General features: G+C 36.6%; 2 protein-coding genes and 1 long non-coding RNA gene across 3 annotated transcripts in view; 2 read left to right on the plus strand and 1 right to left on the minus strand.

Annotated features, from left to right (window-relative positions):
• The first annotated feature begins 1508 nt into the window (after positions 1–1508).
• LOC137040277 (amine sulfotransferase-like) lies at positions 1509–6651 on the plus strand. The gene is made up of 6 exons (XM_067415753.1): positions 1509–2076; positions 2240–2442; positions 4409–4535; positions 5465–5559; positions 5705–5882; positions 6278–6651. Exons 1-6 carry the CDS (start codon positions 1911–1913, stop codon positions 6433–6435), a joined length of 927 nt encoding a protein of 308 aa, XP_067271854.1. The 5' UTR covers positions 1509–1910; the 3' UTR covers positions 6436–6651.
• LOC137040281 (uncharacterized) overlaps positions 4529–19235 on the minus strand; it is a 31320-nt gene continuing 16613 nt past the window's right edge. Inside the window, exons 3-4 of the long non-coding RNA XR_010897878.1 lie at positions 6270–6338; positions 4529–5214 (exon numbers count right to left, since the gene is read on the minus strand). This is a non-coding gene — a long non-coding RNA (uncharacterized lncRNA). The remainder of the gene's footprint in view (positions 5215–6269; positions 6339–19235) is intronic.
• LOC137040278 (amine sulfotransferase-like) lies at positions 11284–18506 on the plus strand. Its single transcript, XM_067415754.1, has 6 exons — positions 11284–11506; positions 11743–11945; positions 15402–15528; positions 16412–16506; positions 16652–16832; positions 17199–18506. Exons 1-6 carry the CDS (start codon positions 11341–11343, stop codon positions 17324–17326), a joined length of 900 nt encoding a protein of 299 aa, XP_067271855.1. The 5' UTR covers positions 11284–11340; the 3' UTR covers positions 17327–18506.

Genomic DNA, 19235 nt, shown 5'->3' on the forward strand with positions numbered 1-19235 from the left:
CCAGGATATCCCTGTACTTGGCTGCATTCATCTTTCCCTCGATTGCAACCAGTCGTCCTGTGCATGCAGCTGAAAAACACCCCCACAGCATGATTCTGCCACCCCCATGCTTCTGTATTGGATAGGTGATATTTTTCTTCACACATACCACTTAAAATTAAGGCCAAAAAGTTCTATCTTGGTCTCATCAGACCAGATAATCCTATTTCTCACCATCTTGGAATCTGTCAGGTGTTTTTAGAAAAGTTTCATGTGTCTTGCACTAAGAAGAGGCTTCCGTCGGGCCACTCTGCCATAAAGCGGTGGTGGAGGGCTGCAGTAATTGACTTTCTACAACTTTCTCCCATCTCCCGACTGCATCTCTGGAGCTCATCCACAGTGATCTTTGGGTTCTTCTTGATCTCTCTCACCAAGGTTCTTTTCCCCGATAGTTCAATTTGCCCAGACGGCCAGCTCTATGAAGGGTTCTGGTTGTCCTAAATGTCTTCCATTTAAGGATTTTGGAGGCCACTGCGCTCTTAGGAACCTTAAGTGCAGTAGAAAGTTTTTTGTAACCATGGCCAGATCTGTGCCATGCCACAATTCTGTCTCTGAGCTCTTTAGGCAGTTCCTTTGACCTCATGATTCTCATTTGCTCTGACATGCACTGTGAGCTGTAAGGTCTTATATAGACAGGTGTGTGGCTTTCCTAATGAAGTTAAATCAGTATAATCAAATACAGCTGGACTTAAATGAAGGCGTAGAACCATCTCAAGGATGATCAGAAGAAATGGACAGCACCTGAGTTAAATATATGAGTGTCAGAGCAAAGGGTCTGAATACTTAGGACCATGTGATATTTCAGTTTTTCTTTTTTAATAAATCTACAAAAATGTGAACAATTCTGTGTTTTTCTGTCAATTTGGGGGGCTGTGTGTACATTAATGAGAAAAAATTATCTTAGCAAATGATTTTAGCAAATGGCTGCAATATAACAAAAAGTAAAGTATTTAATGGGGTCTGAATACTTTCCGTATCCACTGTATATTGAAGCGGCAACGGACTTCAGAATCCAACCTTTCAGAATGTTCAGAGAACATTCAGTTATAACGTGACAGAAAACTTTTGAAATATTTACTTATTTAAAAGTTAATTATTAAATATGATAAGGGACACATCAGCAGTGTGTAATATGTTATATTAATGTTTTCAACCTACCATTACAGGAACAGATGGACTAGAAGAACTTTTTAACCGAACTGCAAACAAGAGTTTGTATAATGGGGTTAACCTGACATAGTCCTAGTTAGAGGTAAACTCTCTAAAACTGCCCTCATCTTACATAACTATTCCATGACTTTTAATTGTGTTGTTTATCAGTGGCTTAATTTAGGCTGAAATGATCCCATTTAAATGGATAAAAAGATAAAGCACATGCAACATTTCCTTCTGAGCCTGTTTATGACCCTTTATTGATTTTATTCTGTCATTATCATACAATGGCTCAAATATGATGAATTATAAATTAATATATTGATACTTCCAATTACCATTCATACCATTTACCATTTTACCTTGTAGTCAAAAATGCTGAGAACCACAGAACATTATTGAATGTATAAAAATATTGACCAAGTGCAACCATAATTTGTGGATGCATAGGCTAATTATTGTCATGCAACCTTACCATTGAATTTCCTATATAAAAATATGCAAAGACTGATAAAGATTTAGAAGGTTAAAGCACATGTCCAAAGGTTGGTCTTAAACTCCACAAAAATAATTAATACTCTGACTATTAAGTAACAGCAAGGATGACCTTTTGCTCAATGAAATCTGGCCCTGCACAGGTAGGGTATATCAAGTGCCCTTGGTCATTTACGGTATTTTGCAGTTTCACCTGCTAGTGTTGATTTGGCTCAGTAAGAACTATGGCTCAGCAGGAATACAAAAAGCTTAGTGACAAACTGTTCACGTACAAAGGCACTGTCTTATCTTTGGTTATGGATCATGCTGTTACTCCAGAGTATATTGACAGTTTACAGGATTTCAAAACAAGGGATGATGATCTCTTTATAGTTACCTACCCGAAATCAGGTAAGTGAAATTTTAAAAAGGCAAAATAATAAGTGACCTATTTTAGAACAAAGTAGTCTACATCCGACAAACTTTGACTTTGGCCCACTGTGGCACGTAAAAAGAAGACGTAATATAAAAAAACTATAATGAATGTATTATACTTAAATTTTTACTCCCCTAGGTACAGTATGGGCACAACGGATCATAACTTTAATATATGAGGAAGATTCCCTGGACCAAGCCAAACAAAGCACATACGAGCAGATGCCGTGGCTAGAGTATCGTTTAAAGGACAAAGATTACAACATGCGTCCATCTCCAAGACTCTTCTCTTCCCATTTACTCCAGCCGCTGATGCCCAAAGCGCTGCAGGGAAAAGGAAAAGTGTGTATGCGTTCATCAATCGATTAGTTAACACTTCAGATTACACCCTGGAAAGTACTGTGTAAGTAAAAAATAATTTACACCGTAACTTTCGGGATTATAGTAACTATAAAGTACCTGTATTTGGGAAATAAAGCGGGAACTAATAGGAAAATTAACAAATATTTATATTATATAAATATAGATATATACTGAAAGTATATATGAAAATAGATATATACTGTAAGTCAGGGGTGTCCAATCCGGCTCCTGGAGGGCCACTGTCCTGAAGAGTTTAGCTCCAACCCCATTAAAACACAGCTGATCCAGATAATCAAGGTCTTACTAGGCATACTAGAAACTTCCAGTTTCTAATTGAGGCAAGCTGGAGCTAAACTCTGCAGGACAGTGGCCCTCCAGGACCGAGTTTGGACAGGCCTGCTGTAAGTATTTTTTAATTAAGGGTTAATTATCCATATTGTTACAGGGTAAGTGTGAATCTGCGGCCTGTAAATTAAAGTGGTGTTTGTTCCCCTCTTGTTTCATGTAGTTACAGGGTAAACACAAAACAAAAACGTACACAATCTGATATCATTCGGAAAGATTTTTTTGAAAAACTATTTTTTTTAAACACTTTTTATTAATTTCTCTTGCTTGACTTTATCCTTCTCTTGTTCCTCTTTTTTGTTCTTGCCACAGTGAATCTTAAGCAGGAATCCCATATGTCTCTAGCTATAAAATACAGTAGCCTACACCCAGAAATGTCCTCACCATTTACTCATCTTTTACCCATTATGTCATCCGAGATGTATACTTTCTTTCTTCAGATGAACACAGAAAAATAAATAATCTCTGCTTATGAAAACTCCTTTGGGTTTCTAAAAGTGAAGCATCAAACAGCACATAGCCTACAGCAATAACTACTGTAATCCATATGACCCCAATGGATGAATCAGTGTCTTCTGAAGTGAAACGATAATGTTTGTAAGAAAAATACCAATACTTTAAAACATGTTTAACTGTAGACTATCACTTCTGACCCACAGTCACCTGCATGAGAGTGTTGACAGGCATAGACAGTGTCATGGCATAGACAGTATAAGGTTCAAGCTTGATGTAACTGGAAGCGTGACAGGAGCGCTCCGAGAAACTCTAGTCACACGGATGTCTGATGCCTTCGGTTTTTATTTTGTTTGATTTTTTTATTATTAATGCTCACAACAGTATACAACACAATACGATAATATATGATAATAGCAACAAGACACAAACAAGACAGGAAGACAGAGATGTCAGATGAAAGCTTCACATTGCTCTTTATTGCACGCGCTGGTAACAGTTGGTCGGAAGCCAAAATATTCAATTATAAGAGCATTTCTGGGTGTACTGTTTTTTTAATAAATATTAATACAGAATAGCAAAAGATATGGGATTCCTTAAGTGAAAATAATGAAAATGAAGAAAGGGGCGCAAGAGGAGGAGAAGCCAAGCAAGAGAAACAAAAAGGACAAAACATGCTTTTTTTCTGTCACATATACTAACTGGATATTAGTATTTGAAATGAAGAGTTTATTTTAAAAATAAAAAAATAAGAAGTGTCGTAAATCTGTTTTGAAAGTTTCCGAGTGATATCAGATTGTGTACGTGTTTTATTGTATTTCCCCTGTAACTACAAGAAACAAGAGGGGAACAAACACCACTTTAATTTACAGCCGCAGATTCACACTTACCCTCTACACATCTGATTATCCCTTAATTAATAAATTCTAACAGTATAAATAATTTGTTAATGCTCCTGGTAGTTCCCCCTTTATTCCCCAAATATTACATATTATTCCCTTATACCTACACGTACGTACTTTATAGTTACACTATAATTACTGAAAGTTCGCTTTACTGACGCAGTACTTTCCGAGCTGTAATCTAAAATTTTCCTGTAAACTGCCTTGACATCAAACAGTTTTAATGCGTCTGTCTTTGCTGTCAGATCATCTACGTCATGAGAAACCCTAAAGACATCATGGTGTCATATTTCCATTTTTCCATCTACATGAAAACCGTGGATTCTTCTGAGAGCATGGACGAGCTGCTGGGAAAGTTCTTCACAGGATGCAGTAAGAGCCAAAACTAGTATACTTTTTGCATAACAGATATTTGCTAAAACTATTTATGAAAAATTTCCTAAATATACTTAATTGTAATATACTATATTACAACTAATTAACATCACATAAAGCAATCAGGCATAACATTATGACCTAACATTATGACCAGGCATAAAATTATTGTTCCTAAAATTAATGTTTTGGTCCCCCTGTGCTGCCAAAACAGCCCTGACCCATCGAGGCATGGACTCCACTAGACCCCCGAATGTGTTCTTTGGTATCTGGCTCCAAGATGTTAGCAGCAGATCCTTTAAGTCCTGTAGGTTTTGAGTTGGGGTCTCCATGGATCCGATCTAGGGAATTTGGAGGCTAAGTCAACATCCAAACTCCCTTTTGTGCTCTTCAAACCATTCCTGCACCAATTTTGCTTTGTGGTAGGGCGTATTATCCTGCTGAAAGAGGCCACAGCCACCAGGGAATACTGTTTCCATGAAAGGGTGTACATGGTCTGCAACAATGCTTAGGTAGGTGGTATGTGTCAAAGTAACATCCACATGGATAGCAGGACCCAAGGTTTCCCAGCAGAACATTGCCCAAAGCATCACACTGCCTCCGCCGGCTTGCCTTCTTCCCATAGTGCATCCTGGTGCCATGTGTTCCCCAGGTAAGTGACGCAGCCGACCATCCTCTGGATGTAAAAGAAAATGTGATTCATCAGACCAGTTCACCTTCTTCCATTGCTTCATGGTTCAGTTCTGATGCTCACGTGCCCACTGTTGGTGCTTTCGGCGGTGGATAGGGGTCAGCATTGGCACTCTGACTGGTCTGCGGCTATACAGGCCCATAACAAACTGTGATGCACTGTGTATTCTCACACCTTTCTATCAGAATCAGCATTGACTTAAAGGTTTGAAGCTAATGTTGTGTCTGGTTTGTAGTGATTGGTGGCTGTTGGTTTGACCATGTTAAAGGATGGATCACAAATAAAGACAAATACAATATCCTGATCCTGAATTATGAAGAAATGATCAAGGTGAGACTGGTTCAGTTTATGATCCTTTCATCTTTACTTCTAGAGTTATTACACTTCTCTAATGTTGCGTTTGGCGGCTGTTGGTTTATGTACTGTATATCTATATCTGTAGACTGACCAATGAAATGTACAAACCTTTTCACAGGACCTCAGATCCGTCATTGTGAAAATCTGCGAGTTTGTGGGGAAGAATCTGTCAGACGCAGCGATCGATAAAGTGGTGGAGACAGCCACATTCAAGCACATGAAGAAAGACCCTTTGGCCAACTATGAATTCCTTTTTCGGGATATAAATCATCCAAAAGGATTTTTTTTGGGCAAAGGTCAGATAAAAGTGAAATATCAAGAGTTGGTAATTGAAGCAGTGTCTAGCTCAAAACATACGCAAAAAAAAAAAATGCTACAATTTTGGTAGAGTTTCTTAAAAATATGAACAAATTTCTTTTAGTAACAATAATGCATTCATTCAATCTGGTCTTTGATAATGTTCTCAAAACAGTAGCACAAAAAAGAATTTTTAAACACTTGAAAAAAAAGTATGTTAAGAGATAATTCAGTTTGACCATTTCATTATTAATGTGCTGTGACATCTCTGTTCAAGAAGTGACAGAAGACTTTTGAAATAGTTACTTATTTAAAAGTTAATTATTAAATGTGATAAGTGACACATCAGCGATGTGGAATATGTTATATTAATGTTTTCAACTTACCATTACAGGAACAGTTGGAGACTGGAAGAACTCTTTAACCGTGGCTCAGAGTGAATGTTTTGACCGCGTCTACCAAGAAAAAATGAAGGATGTACCTCTTAACATGGTCTGGGACATCTCAGAATTGAAAAACAAAAAAAACTCAAGTTGTGACATCAGTTTTTAAAACTAATAAAGATATGACACTATCACAAAAATAAAATGAAGGTATAATATGTGACTGGATGACACAACCATATCAATACAGATAACTAGCCTTGAAGACATTATTATAAATATTAACGGGTTACTTCACATAAAAATGAAAATAATTTACTCACCCTTAAGTCATCCTATATAAGACATTCTTCTTTCAGATTAATAAAAGCTGAGTTATATTCGAAAGTACTGGCTAATTCAATCTTTAATGGCAGAGATTGCTCTGTTTTTGAAGTCCATAAAAATGCATCTGTCCATCAAATAACGGGCTCCACGTGGCTCCGGGAGGTTATTAAATGCATTTGCAAGTGAATTGCAAGTGTTTAAGTAAGAAAAATATCCATATTTAAAACTTTATAAAGTAAAGTCCCGGCCGATCGCCTTCTGTTTTCAGTTTATGGAAAAAGTGTTGAAAGTGCCTCTGCAATTCAAAAGCTTACACGACCTGTTACTCTCATCAGACATCACATACGCATCTTGAACTTCGAAAAGGCACTTTCAACACTTTTCTACAGAATGCAATTGGCCAGAACTTTAATTAAAAAAGTTGGCCAGAACTTTAATTAAAAAATTAAAAATGTTGCCATTACAAAAGCAACGTTTCAGCAAGGCCTTTATTAACCCCCCAGAGCCGTGTGGAGCACGTTATTTAACGGACAAATGCATTTTTATGACCTTCAAAAACAGCTACAACTGTCATTATAAAGCTTGGATTAGCCAGGCCTTTTTTAATATAACTCTGATTGTATTCGTGTGAAAAAAGAATGTCATATACACCTAGGAGGACTTGAGGGTGAGTAAATCATGGGGTAATTTTCTTTTTTTGGGGGGTAAACTATCCCTTTAAGGTTAAACTATGGAAACAATATGAATTTACACTACACTATGTCATTTTAAGCCAATTTGATATTTAATAAATATAATCATATTTATGTTATAGCTATTAGAAAAACATAAAACCTTGAAAGTCATTATGTGTTTGTGTAATCATTGTTCAGAATATTATGAAGGAACTTACAAAGCTATCGTATTAAATGTATAATATGTAAGTAATATTAATGTTCACATGTCTCTGAATACATTTATTTTGACCGAAGAATTATAACTAGCCTGAGGACTTTTATTTTGATGGGTGTCTTGTGACGCATGCTCAGTTCTCAAACTTCCATATGCATGTGGAAAGAGCTTTTTTCGTAAATATTCATCTTTACTTAGCCTTATACAATAAGTTAAAATACATAATAAGATATTTTTCTTCTGCCAGTTAACTGGCAACAGACAATGTGAATGGCAAAGGTATGTGAATAAAAACAACAACACTGTAAGCAAGAGATTTTAAGAAAAAGAAAAATAGCAATCTAACTTATTAATTTAGCTTTAACTGTAAGTGAATGATGATAGAAAATATTTATACTGCCATGTACAAGACATGTGCACAACTGTCTTTTAATGAGGTTAATAGATTTGCGCAGGACTATCATTTATTATATTGTCAAGTGATACAGTATTTTATTATTTTTATTATAATAACAAGTAATACAGAATGACAACAATATTACATGACAGGAAGCAGGAAAATAATATACCTTTTAAAAAGGTTCATAGTTTTTACAGCTTTCTTATCGGAAGAGTCAGAAATAAACAATTTTAACTTTTCCAGAAAAAGGTTAAAGAAAGGCTTACACTTACAAAATTTACATTTATGTATAAAATATTTGGCGAGAAACAAAATAAGATTGAATAAATAAAAAACATCTGATTGTTCTCTTTCAAAATGTATATAACCCAGAATAATATTTTCATATTTCAATGAAACTTCAGGAATTGTATTGCAAAAAATACTCCAAATGTTTTTCCACAGATTCTTAGTATGTTTACAATACCAAAACGAATGAGACAAATTTTCAGTTTGGAGACCACAAAAGAAGCAATTTACATCAAAATCATCATAAATAAATCGTTGTAGAAAACATTTTGTGGGAAAGCACCGATGTATCATTTTATAAGAGATAAAGAGACTTCTTTGATCTTATTGTACAAAAATATTTTTTGAGGCAGAACCCACACTCTAGCCGAGTTAATTTCACCTACATGTCTGTTCCAATAAAAGATGGCAACCTCATTCTAGAACAAAGCACGAATACTCCTATTTTTTGCCTTGATGGTAAGGCATAATTTACCAACATATGTATCTATTACATTGAGATTTGGAACAATCTGAGAGAGCTTGCTATTAAAGCATTTCATAAACATAACCCCAGAAGGGATAGCTCCAAAAACAATAGCATATCCTAACATGAAAGACAAATCCATATTTCATCTCTGGGCTAAGTGAGCAAACACTGTTCCTGCACTCCTGTCCGTTTAGGGCTGTGCGATACCTCAAAAAGTCCAAACACAACTTAAGGCAAGTGTTTAGCGACACATCACACATCCCTGGGCCAGACCCTCAGTCACCACTCGGAGACCAAACACAAACTTTAGAAAACACGAAGGAAGAACAAAAAATTGGTGGTTCTATTAATTTAGTAAAATCATAATTGAAAGAATCATTATAATAATATAGGGAGATAAATATTGATTAAGGCTTTGATTATGAATTGAATTACAAACCCAATTCCAAAAAAAGGTGGGACTGTACAAATTTCAAATAAAAATAGAATGCAATGATGTGGAAGTTTCAAATTTCAAAATTTTATTCAGAATACAACATATATGACATCAAATGTTTAAACTGAGAAAATTTATAATTTTAAGGGGAAAATAACTTGATTTTAAATTTCATGGCATCAACACATCTCAAAAAAGTCGGGACAAGGCCATGTTTACCACTATGTGGCATCCCCTCTTTTTATAACACTCTGCATACGTCTGGGGACTGAGGAGACAAGTTGCTTAAGCTTAGGAATATGAATGTTGTCCGATTCTTGTCTAATACAGGCTTCTAGTTGCTCAACTGTCTTAGGTCTTCTTTGTCGCATCTTCCTCTTTATGATGCGGGAAATGTTTTCTAAGGGTGAAAGATCTGGACTACAGGCTGGCCATTCCAGTACCCAAATCCTTCTTCTACGCAGCCATGATGTTGTAATTGATGCAGTATGTGGTCTGGCATTGTCATGTTGGAAAATGCAAGGTCTTCCCTGAAAGAGATGACGTCTGGATGGGAGCATATATTGTTCTAAAACTTGGATATACATTTCAGCATTAATGCCTTTCCAGATGTGTAAGCTGCTCATGCCACACACACTCATGCAGCCCTATACCATCAGAGATGCAGGCTTCTGAACTGAGCGCTGATAACAACTTGGGTTGTCCTCTTTAGTCCGGATGACATGGCGGCCCAAAAAGATTCATCTGACCACCGAACAGTCTTCCACTTTACCACAGTCGATTTTAAACGAGCTTTGGTCCAAAGAAAATGCCTACGCTTCATGTTTAGATATGGCTTCTTTTTTGACCTATAGAGTTTTAGCCGGCAACAGCGATTGGCACGGTGGATTGTGTTCACGGATAATGTTTTCTGGAAGTATTCCTGAGCCCAGGTTGTGATTTCCATTTCAGTGGCATTCTTATATGTGATGCTATGCCGTCTAAGGGCATGAAGATCACAGGTATCCAATATGGTTTTCCGCCATGACCCTTACGCACAGAGATTGTTCCAGATTCTCTGAATCTTTGGATGATAATATGCACTGTAGATGATTATAACTTCAAACTCTTAGCAATTTTTCTCTTAGAAACTCCTTTCTGATATTGCTCCACTATTTTTCACCACAGCATTGGGGGAATTGGTGATCCTCTGCCCATCTTGACTTTTGAGAGATACTGCCACTCTGAGAGGCTCTTTTCATACCCAATAATGTTGCCAATTGACCTAATAAGTTGCAAATTGGTCCTCCAGCTGTTCCTTATATGTGCATTTAACTTTTCCGGCCTCTTATTCTGTCCCAACTTTTTTTGGAATGTGTAGCTCTCATGAAATCCAAAATGAGCCAATATTTGGCATGACATTTTAAAATGTCTAACATTTTTTACACTTGATATGTTATCTATATTCTACTGTGAATAAAATATAAGTTTATGAGATTTGTAAATGAATGCAGCCCTTTTTTATTCACAATTTGTACAGTTGAGAACTGGAAGAACACTTTAACCAAGCTGCAAACAAGATTTTTTATAATAGGGTTAACCTGACATAGTCCTAGTTAGAGGTAAACTCTCTAAAACTGCCCTCATCTTACATAACTATTCCATGACTTTGAATTGTGTTATTTATCAGTGGCTTAATTTAGGCTAAAATTATCCCATTTAAATGGATAAAAAGATAAAGCACATATAACATTACCTTCTGCGCCTGTTTATGGCCCTTTTATTGATGATTTTTCTGTCACTATATCAAACAGTGGCTCAAATTTGATGAATTATTAATTAATATATTGATTCTTCCAATTACCATTCATAAAGTGTGAAAACAAGAAGCTTTCAGACTTACATAAGAAATGCTGACAATATTTTACCTTGTAGTCAAAAATGTTGAGAACCACAGAACATTGAATGTATAAAAATATGGACCAAATACAACCATAATTTGTGGATGCATAGGCTAATTATTGTCATGCAACCTTACCATTGAAATTCCTATATAAAAATATACAAAGACTGATAAAGATTTAGTAGGTTAAAGCACATGTCCAAAGGTTGGTCATGAACTCCACAAAAATAATTAATAATTTGACTATTGAGTAACAGCAAGGATGACCTTTTGCTCAATGAAATCTGGCCCTGCACAGGTAGGGTATATCAAGTGCCCTTCGTCATTTACGGTCTTTTGGTCAATTTAACCTGCTAGTGTTGATTTGGCTCAGTAAGAACTATGGCTCAGCAGGAATACAAAAAGCTTAGTGACAAACTGTTCACGTACAAAGGCACTGTCTTATCTTTAAGTATGCTTCATGATGTTACTCCAGAGTATATTGACAGTTTACAGGATTTCAAAACAAGGGATGATGATCTCTTTATTGTTACCTTCCCGAAATCAGGTAAGTGAAATGCTGAGAAGGCATAATAATAATAATAATAATAATAATAATAATAATAATAATAATAATAATAATAATAATAATAAAGATGATGATTTTAAAAAAGCCGAAAAGTGATTTGTGAAAAAAGTACCCCCAGCAAACTTTTACTTTGGTCCTTTTTTTTTTTTTTTTTTTGCATGTAAATATCAAAGGATTTGTTTAATGTACTATGCTTGATTTTTACACCTCTCTAGGTACGGTATGGACCCAACGGATCATAACTTTAATATACGATGAAGATTTCCCGGACCAAGCCAAACAAAGCACATACGAGCAGATGCCGTGGCTAGAGTATCGTTTAAAGGACAAAGATTACAACATGCGTCCATCTCCAAGACTCTTCTCTTCCCATTTACTCCAGCCACTGATGCCCAAAGCGCTGCAAGGAAAAGGAAAAGTGTGTATGCGTTCATTAATCGATTAGTTAACACTTTAGATTACAGCCTGGAAAGTACTGCGTAAGTAAAACTAATTTACACCGTAACTTTCGGTAATTATAGTAACTATAAAGTACCTGTATTTGGGAAATAAAACGGGAACTACCAGGAAAATTATTTATACTGCAAATAATTTTAATTAAGGGTTAATTATCTATATTGTTACAGTGTTTTACAGTGTTAAAAGTGTTTTTTTTTTTTTTTTTTTTTTTTTTTACAACACTTCTTATTCGTTTCCCTTGCTTGACTTTATCCTTCTCTTGTTCCTCTTTTTTGTTCTTGCCACAGTGAATCTTAAGCAGGAATCCCATATGTCTCTAGCTATTAAATACAGTAGCCTACACCCAGAAATGTCCTCACCATTTACTCGTCTTTTACCTTCCATCCGAGATGTATACTTTCTTTCTTCAGATGAACACAGAAAAATAAATAATCTCTGCTTATGAAAACTCATTTGGGTTTCTAAAAGATGAAGCATCAAACAGCACATAGCCTACAGCAATAACTACTGTAATCCATATGACCCCAATGGATGAATCAGTGTCTTCTGAAGTGAAACGATAATGTTTGTAAGAAAAATACCAATACTTTAAAACATGTTTAACTGTAGACTATCACTTCTGACCCACAGTCACCTGCATGAGAGTGTTGACAGGCATAGACAGTGTCATGGCATAGACAGTATAAGGTTCAAGCTTGATGTAACTGGAAGCGTGACAGGAGCGCTCCGAGAAACTCTAGTCACACGGATGTCTGATGCCTTCGGGGGTTTTTTTGTATGTTTTTTTTTATTATTAATGCTTACAACAGTATACAACACAATAAGATAATACAGGTCCTTCTCAAAAAAAAAATAGCATATTCATTATCAAGTTCATTATTTTTCATAATGTAATGATAAACATTTAACTTTCATGTATTTTAGATTCATTGCACACCAACTGAAATATTTCAGGTCTTTTATTGTTTTAATACTGATGATTTTGGCATACAGCTCATGAAAACCCAAAATTCCTGTCTCAAAAAATTAACATATCATCAAAAGGTTCTCTAAAGGAGCTATTAACCTAATCATCTAAATCAACTAATTAACTCTAAACACCTGCAAAAGATTCCTGAGGCTTTTAAAAACTCCCAGCCTGGTTCATTACTCAAACTGCTGTCCAGAAGGCCATCATTGACACCCTCAAGCGAGAGGGTAAGATACAGAAAGAAATTTTTGAACAAATAGGCTGTTCCCAGAGTGCTGTATCAAGGCACCTCAGTGGGAAGTCTGTGGGAAGGAAAAAGTGTGGCAACAAACGCTGCACAACGAGAAGAGGTGACCGGACCCTGAGGAAGATTGTGGAGAAGGACCGATTCCAGACCTTGGGGGACCTGCGGAAGCAGTGGACTGAGTCTGGAGTAGAAACATCCAGAGCCACCGTGCACAGGCGTGTGCAGGAAATGGGCTACAGGTGCCGCATTCCCCAGGTCAAGCCACTTTTGGGCTACAGAGAAGCAGCACTGGACTGTTGCTCAGTGGTCCAAAGTACTTTTTCGGATAAAAGCATATTTTGCATGTCAAAGTCATGCAATCATGAAATCAAGGTGCCAGAGTCTGGAGGAAGACTGGAGAGAAGGAAATGCCAAAATGCCTGAAGTCTAGTGTCAAGAACCCACAGTCAGTGATGGTCTGGGGTGCCATGTCAGCTGCTGGTGTTGGTCCACTGTGTTTTAGCTAGCTGCATTGACCCTGCCCTTGATATCAGGAGATTTTGGAGCACTTCATGCTTCCATCTGCTGAAAAGCTTTATGGTATTACTGTGCTCAATTGGCCTGCCAACTCTCCTGATCTGAACCCCATAGAGAATCTGTGGGATATTGTGAAGAGAAAGTTGAGAGACGCAAGACCCAACACTCTGGATGAGCTTAAGGCCGCTATCGAAGCATCCTGGGCCTCCATAACACCTCAGCAGTGCCACAGGCTGATTGCCTCCATGCCACGCCGCATTGAAGCAGTCATTTCTGCAAAAGGATTCCCGACCAAGTATTGAGTGCATAACTGAACATAATTAGCCTGACAAGCCAGACCCACATCAAGATGTTTGGTCTTGAAACTCAGCATTGACAGCTCAATCCGAGGGGCGGGATAAACGGTTGTCTTTCAAACTCCCTCTGCACGCGATAGGATAGCGCTACACCAACCAGAGCAACGAAGGTGAAGCAGAGCTTGTTGATAGATTAAACATTCACCGTATCCGGTCGGCTAAACTCAGAACGGCACTGAAGTCATTCTTAAAAAGGGAAGATGTGTTCATTGTTCTTTTCTCAGAGAAAAGCTTAACTCCAAGTCTTCCACAATCACAGTCAAAGCTGATTCGAAAGACTGCCGCCATTTGCCAGTTTCTGTGTTTACTAGAAGCACGCAAGCGTAATTCGGCCGTCGTCATTATGGCCACGCCCGCCGACTCTATACACAATGTGATTGGCCCGTCCAGATTGTGAGGAATACAGCTCAGAAGGGTATTGAGAGTTCCTAGACGACACTTGCGGGCAGATTAAATTTGCTGCCGCTAGGGTGCGTCTAGATTTCTAGGCTAGAACATAGTTATTTGAAATTTGACTTTTTTTGTATTAAAAACACTTTCTTTTATTGGTCAGATGAAATATGCAATTTTTTTTTAGATTTTGAGGGGTTTTCATGAGCTGTATGCCAAAATCATCAGTATTAAAACAATAAAATACCTAAAATATTTCAGTTGGTGTGCAATGAATCTAAAATATATGAAAGTTTAATTTTTATCATTACATTATGGAAAATAATGATCTTTCATATTTTATTAATATATTAATACAGAATAGCAAAAGATATGGGATTCCTTAAGTGAAAATAATGAAAATGAAGAAGGGGCACAAGAGGAGGAGAAGCCAAGCAAGAGAAACAAAAAGGACAAAACGTGCTTTTTTCTGTCACGTATACTAACTGGATATTAGTATTTGAAATGAAGAGTTTATTTAAAAAAATAAAATAAAAAAAGAAGTTTCGTAAATCTGTTTTGAAAGTTTCCGAGTGATATCAGATTGTGTACGTGTTTTTATTGTATTTCCCCTGTAACTACAAGAAACAAGAGGGGAACAAACACCACTTTAATTTACAGCCGCAGATTCACACTTACCCTCTACACATCTGATTATCCCTTAATTAATAAATTCTAACAGTATAAATAATTTGTTAATGCTCCTGGTAGTTCCCCCTTTTATTCCCCAAATATTATATATTATTCCCTTATACCTACACGTACGTACTTTATAGTTACACTATTATTACTGAAAGTTCGCTTTACTGACGCAGTACTTTCCGAGCTGTAATCTAAAGCGTTACTGTAAACTGTCTTGACGTCACACAGTTTTAATACGTCTGTCTTTGCTGTCAGATCATCTACGTCATGAGAAACCCTAAAGACATCATGGTTTCATATTTCCATTTTTCCAACTACCTAAAAACCGTGGATTCTTCTGAGAGCATGGACGAGCTGCTGGGAAAATTCTTCGCAGGATGCAGTAAGAGCCCAAACTAGTATAAATTTTGCATAACAGATACTTGCTAAAACTATTAATGAAAAATGTCATAAATATATTTAATTTAAATATACTATGCAACATACACCAATCAGGCATAACATTATCCTTCCTAAAATTATTGTTTTGGTTCCCCTTGCGCTGCTAAAACAGTCCTGACCCATTAAGGCATGGACTCCACTAGACCCCCGAATGTCTGCTGTGGTATCTGGCTCCAAGATGTTAGCAGCAGTTCCATTATGTCCTGCAAGTTGCGAGGTGCGGCCTCCATGGATAAGACATTTCACAGATCTGGGGAATTTGGAGGCTAAGTCAACACCTCAAACTTGCTTTTGTTTTCCTCAAACCGTTCCCAAACCATTTTTGGTTTATGGCAGGGTGCATTATCCCGCTGACAGAGGCCACAGCAACCTGGAAATACTGGTTCCATGAAAGGGTGTACATGGTCTGCAACAATGCTTAGGTAGGTGGTACGTGTCAACGTAACATCCACACGGACGGCAGGTCACAAGGTTTCCCAGCAGAACATTGCCCAAAGCATCACACTGCCTCCTCCGGCTTGCCTTTTTCCCATAGTGCATCCTGCTGCCATGTGTTCCTCAGGTAAGTGATACAATTGATGTAAAATAAAATGTGATTCATCAGACCAGTTCACCTTCTTCCATTGGTTCATGGTTCAGTTCTGATGCTCACGTACCGACTGTTGGTGCTTTCGGCGGTGGATAGGGGTCAGCATTGGCACCCTGACTTGTCTGCGGCTATACAGGCCCATAACAAACTGTGATGCACTGTGTATTCTCAAACATTTCTATCGGAATCAGCATTGACTTAAAGGTTTGACGCTAATGCTGTGTCTGGTTTGTAGTGATTGGTGGCTGTTGGTTTGACCATGTTAAAGGATGGATTACAAATAAAGACAAATACAATATCCTGATCCTGAATTATGAAGAAATGATCAAGGTGAGGCTGGTTCAGTTTATGATCCTTTCATCTTTACTTCTAGAGTTATTCCACTTCTCTAATGTTGCGTTTGGCGCATGCTGGTTTATGTACTGTATATCTATATCTGTAGACTGACCAATGAAATGTACAAACCTTTTCACAGGACCTCAGATCCGTCGTTGTGAAAATCTGTGAGTTTGTGGGGAAGAATCTGTCAGACTCAGCGATCGATAAAGTGGTGGAGACAGCCACATTCAAGCACATGAAGAAAGACCCTTTGGCCAACTATGAATTCCTTTCTCAGGATGACCCAAATCATCCAAAAGGATTTTTTTTGCGCAAAGGTCAGATAAAAGTGAAATATCAAGAGTTGGTAATTGAAGCAGTGTCTAGCTCAAAACTTAACAAAAAATGCAAAAAATCTGGTGGAGTTTCTTAAAATTATGAACAAACTTTCTTTCAGTAACGATAATAGAACATTCATTCAATCTGGTCTTTAATGATGTTCTCAAAACAGAAGCACAAAAACCTTTTTAAACACTTAAAAAAGGATGTTCAAAGAACATTCAGTTGGACCATTTCATTATTAATGTGTTGTGACAAAAGATTTTGAAATAGTTACTTATTTAAAAGTTAATTATTAAATGTGATAAGTGACACATCAGCGGTGTGGAATGTGTTATAATAATGTTTTCAACTTACCATTACAGGAACAGTTGGAGACTGGAAGAACTATTTAACCGTGGCTCAGAGTGAATGTTTTGACCGCGTCTACCAAGAAAAAATGAAGGACGTACCTCTTAACATGGTCTGGGACATCTCAGAATTGCGTGGCTGAAAACTCAAGTTGTGACATCAGTTTTAAACTAATAAAGATATGACACTATCAAAATAATAAAAGGAAGGTATAATATGTGACTGGATGCCACAACCATATTAAAACAGATAACTAGCCTTGAAGAGTGTGTATTATGAATATTTAAGGGTTAGTTCACATAAAAATGAAAATTAGCCCATGATTTACTCACCCTCAAGTCATCCTGTATATGACATTCTTCTTTCAGAGGAATAAAAGTTGAGTTATATTAAAAAGCCCTGGCTAATCCAAGCTTTATAATGGCAGTTGTAGCTGTTTTTGTCTGAATAACGGGCTCCACGTGGCTCTGGGAGGTTAATAAATGCCTTTGGGAGTGAAGTGATTAGGGCTGTACTAGAATAATCGAATATTCGTTCGGTGAGGTGGCATTCGATTTTCAGTTTTGAGATTCGAATATTCGTTTTTTTTTTTTTCAACACGTGACTTCCGTCGCGGACTCATTCTCACTCATGCTTGAAATAATAATAATAAATTAAAAAAAACACAGCAACATGCTTTCAATAAAAGCATCGCGCATTTTAAAGATTTAAATTAACAAAAAGTCAGAATAAGACAAAATAAATCCCTTATATAGAATAAAACTAATTGTAATAGATATTACATTTTGTGTCATTTTAAAAACAATTCATTTATTCTTATTCAACTGTTTATAAGCATGCTACCGTGTTCTTTATTTATTACAGTTCATTGAAATCACTGTGTGTTACTAATTTAATTTCTGTTTTGGGATTCATTTGTTTTAAAGAAAGGTTCGTTATTAATACCTTATTAAAGTTCTTGCTCTCAACAGACTTTGTGTTTTGTATCACTTGTGCACTGTCCGTTTTCGGAGCATAAACCTGCCCGTGTAATGCGTACCGGAAACTGTTCTATTTAAAAGATTATTAAATGTTTATTAATATTTAAAGAATGTGTGCCACCTGATCATATTGCACCAAATGCAACACTGCACTCCACTGGGTCTGCCGCAACACATTTACGATGCCGAAGAGTGAAACGTGAAGTCGTGAAAAATGATACAAATGCAGACACTATTATTATATATTTAGCCCCACCCACCGAAGCTTCGAATATTCGATATTGATTGCCACCTAAGCTTCGAAGCTCAAAAAATGGCATTCGAAACAGCCCTAGAAGTGATGCATTTGTAAAAGAAAAATATCCATATTTAAAACTTTATAAAGTAAAGTCTCGGCCGATTCTTACACAAAAGCAACGTTTCAGCAAGGTCTTTATTAACCCCCCGGAGCCAAATTTAACGGATATTAAATGAATATTTAACGGACCGATGCATTTTTATGGACTTTAAAAACAGCTACAACTGCCATTATGAAGCTTGGATTAGCCAGGCCTTTTTTATATATAATTCTGATGTGAATTTACACTACAGTATGTAATTTTCAGCCAATTTGGTATTTAAAAAATATAATCATATTTAAGTTTTTATGTTGAAAATTTAAAAAATAATAATAAGACATTTGTATTAAAGTATTGGTGAACGTAAATGTCAAAATTAAATGGCTATAGCTATTACAAAAACATAAAACCTTGAAAGTCATTATGTGTTTGTGTAATCATTGTTCAGAATATTATGAAGGAACTTACAAAGCTATCCTATTAAATATATAATATGTATGTAATATTAATGTTCACATATCTCTGAATACATTTATTTTGACCGAAAAGAATTATAACTGTCTGTTTGTCTTTCTGTCTATCCTTCTGTCTGTCTGTCTATCTATACTTCTGTGTGTCCGTCTGTCTATCTATACTTCTGTCTGTCTGTCCATCTGTCTATCTACACTTATGTCTGTCTATCCTTCTGTCTTTCTGTCTGTCTATACCTCTGTATGTCCGTCTGTCTATCTAT

The sequence above is a fragment of the Pseudorasbora parva genome, chromosome 14 (genome assembly GCF_024679245.1).
Source record: "Pseudorasbora parva isolate DD20220531a chromosome 14, ASM2467924v1, whole genome shotgun sequence".
Lineage (NCBI taxonomy): Eukaryota > Metazoa > Chordata > Actinopteri > Cypriniformes > Gobionidae > Pseudorasbora > Pseudorasbora parva.

What these genes read in the sequence shown, in the direction of transcription:
- LOC137040278 (XM_067415754.1), top strand. Translation starts at nt 11,341, where the DNA reads ATGGCTCAGCAGGAATACAAAAAGCTTAGTGACAAACTGTTCACGTAC. An exon ending in AAAATTCTTCGCAGGATGCA is followed by an intron (nt 15,529 to 16,411) that starts GTAAGAGCCCAA and finishes TCTGGTTTGTAG; the next exon opens with TGATTGGTGGCTGTTGGTTT. An exon ending in ATTATGAAGAAATGATCAAG is followed by an intron (nt 16,507 to 16,651) that starts GTGAGGCTGGTT and finishes ACCTTTTCACAG; the next exon opens with GACCTCAGATCCGTCGTTGT.
- LOC137040277 (XM_067415753.1), top strand. Translation starts at nt 1,911, where the DNA reads ATGGCTCAGCAGGAATACAAAAAGCTTAGTGACAAACTGTTCACGTAC. An exon ending in AGTTACCTACCCGAAATCAG is followed by an intron (nt 2,077 to 2,239) that starts GTAAGTGAAATT and finishes TTACTCCCCTAG; the next exon opens with GTACAGTATGGGCACAACGG. An exon ending in AAAGTTCTTCACAGGATGCA is followed by an intron (nt 4,536 to 5,464) that starts GTAAGAGCCAAA and finishes TCTGGTTTGTAG; the next exon opens with TGATTGGTGGCTGTTGGTTT.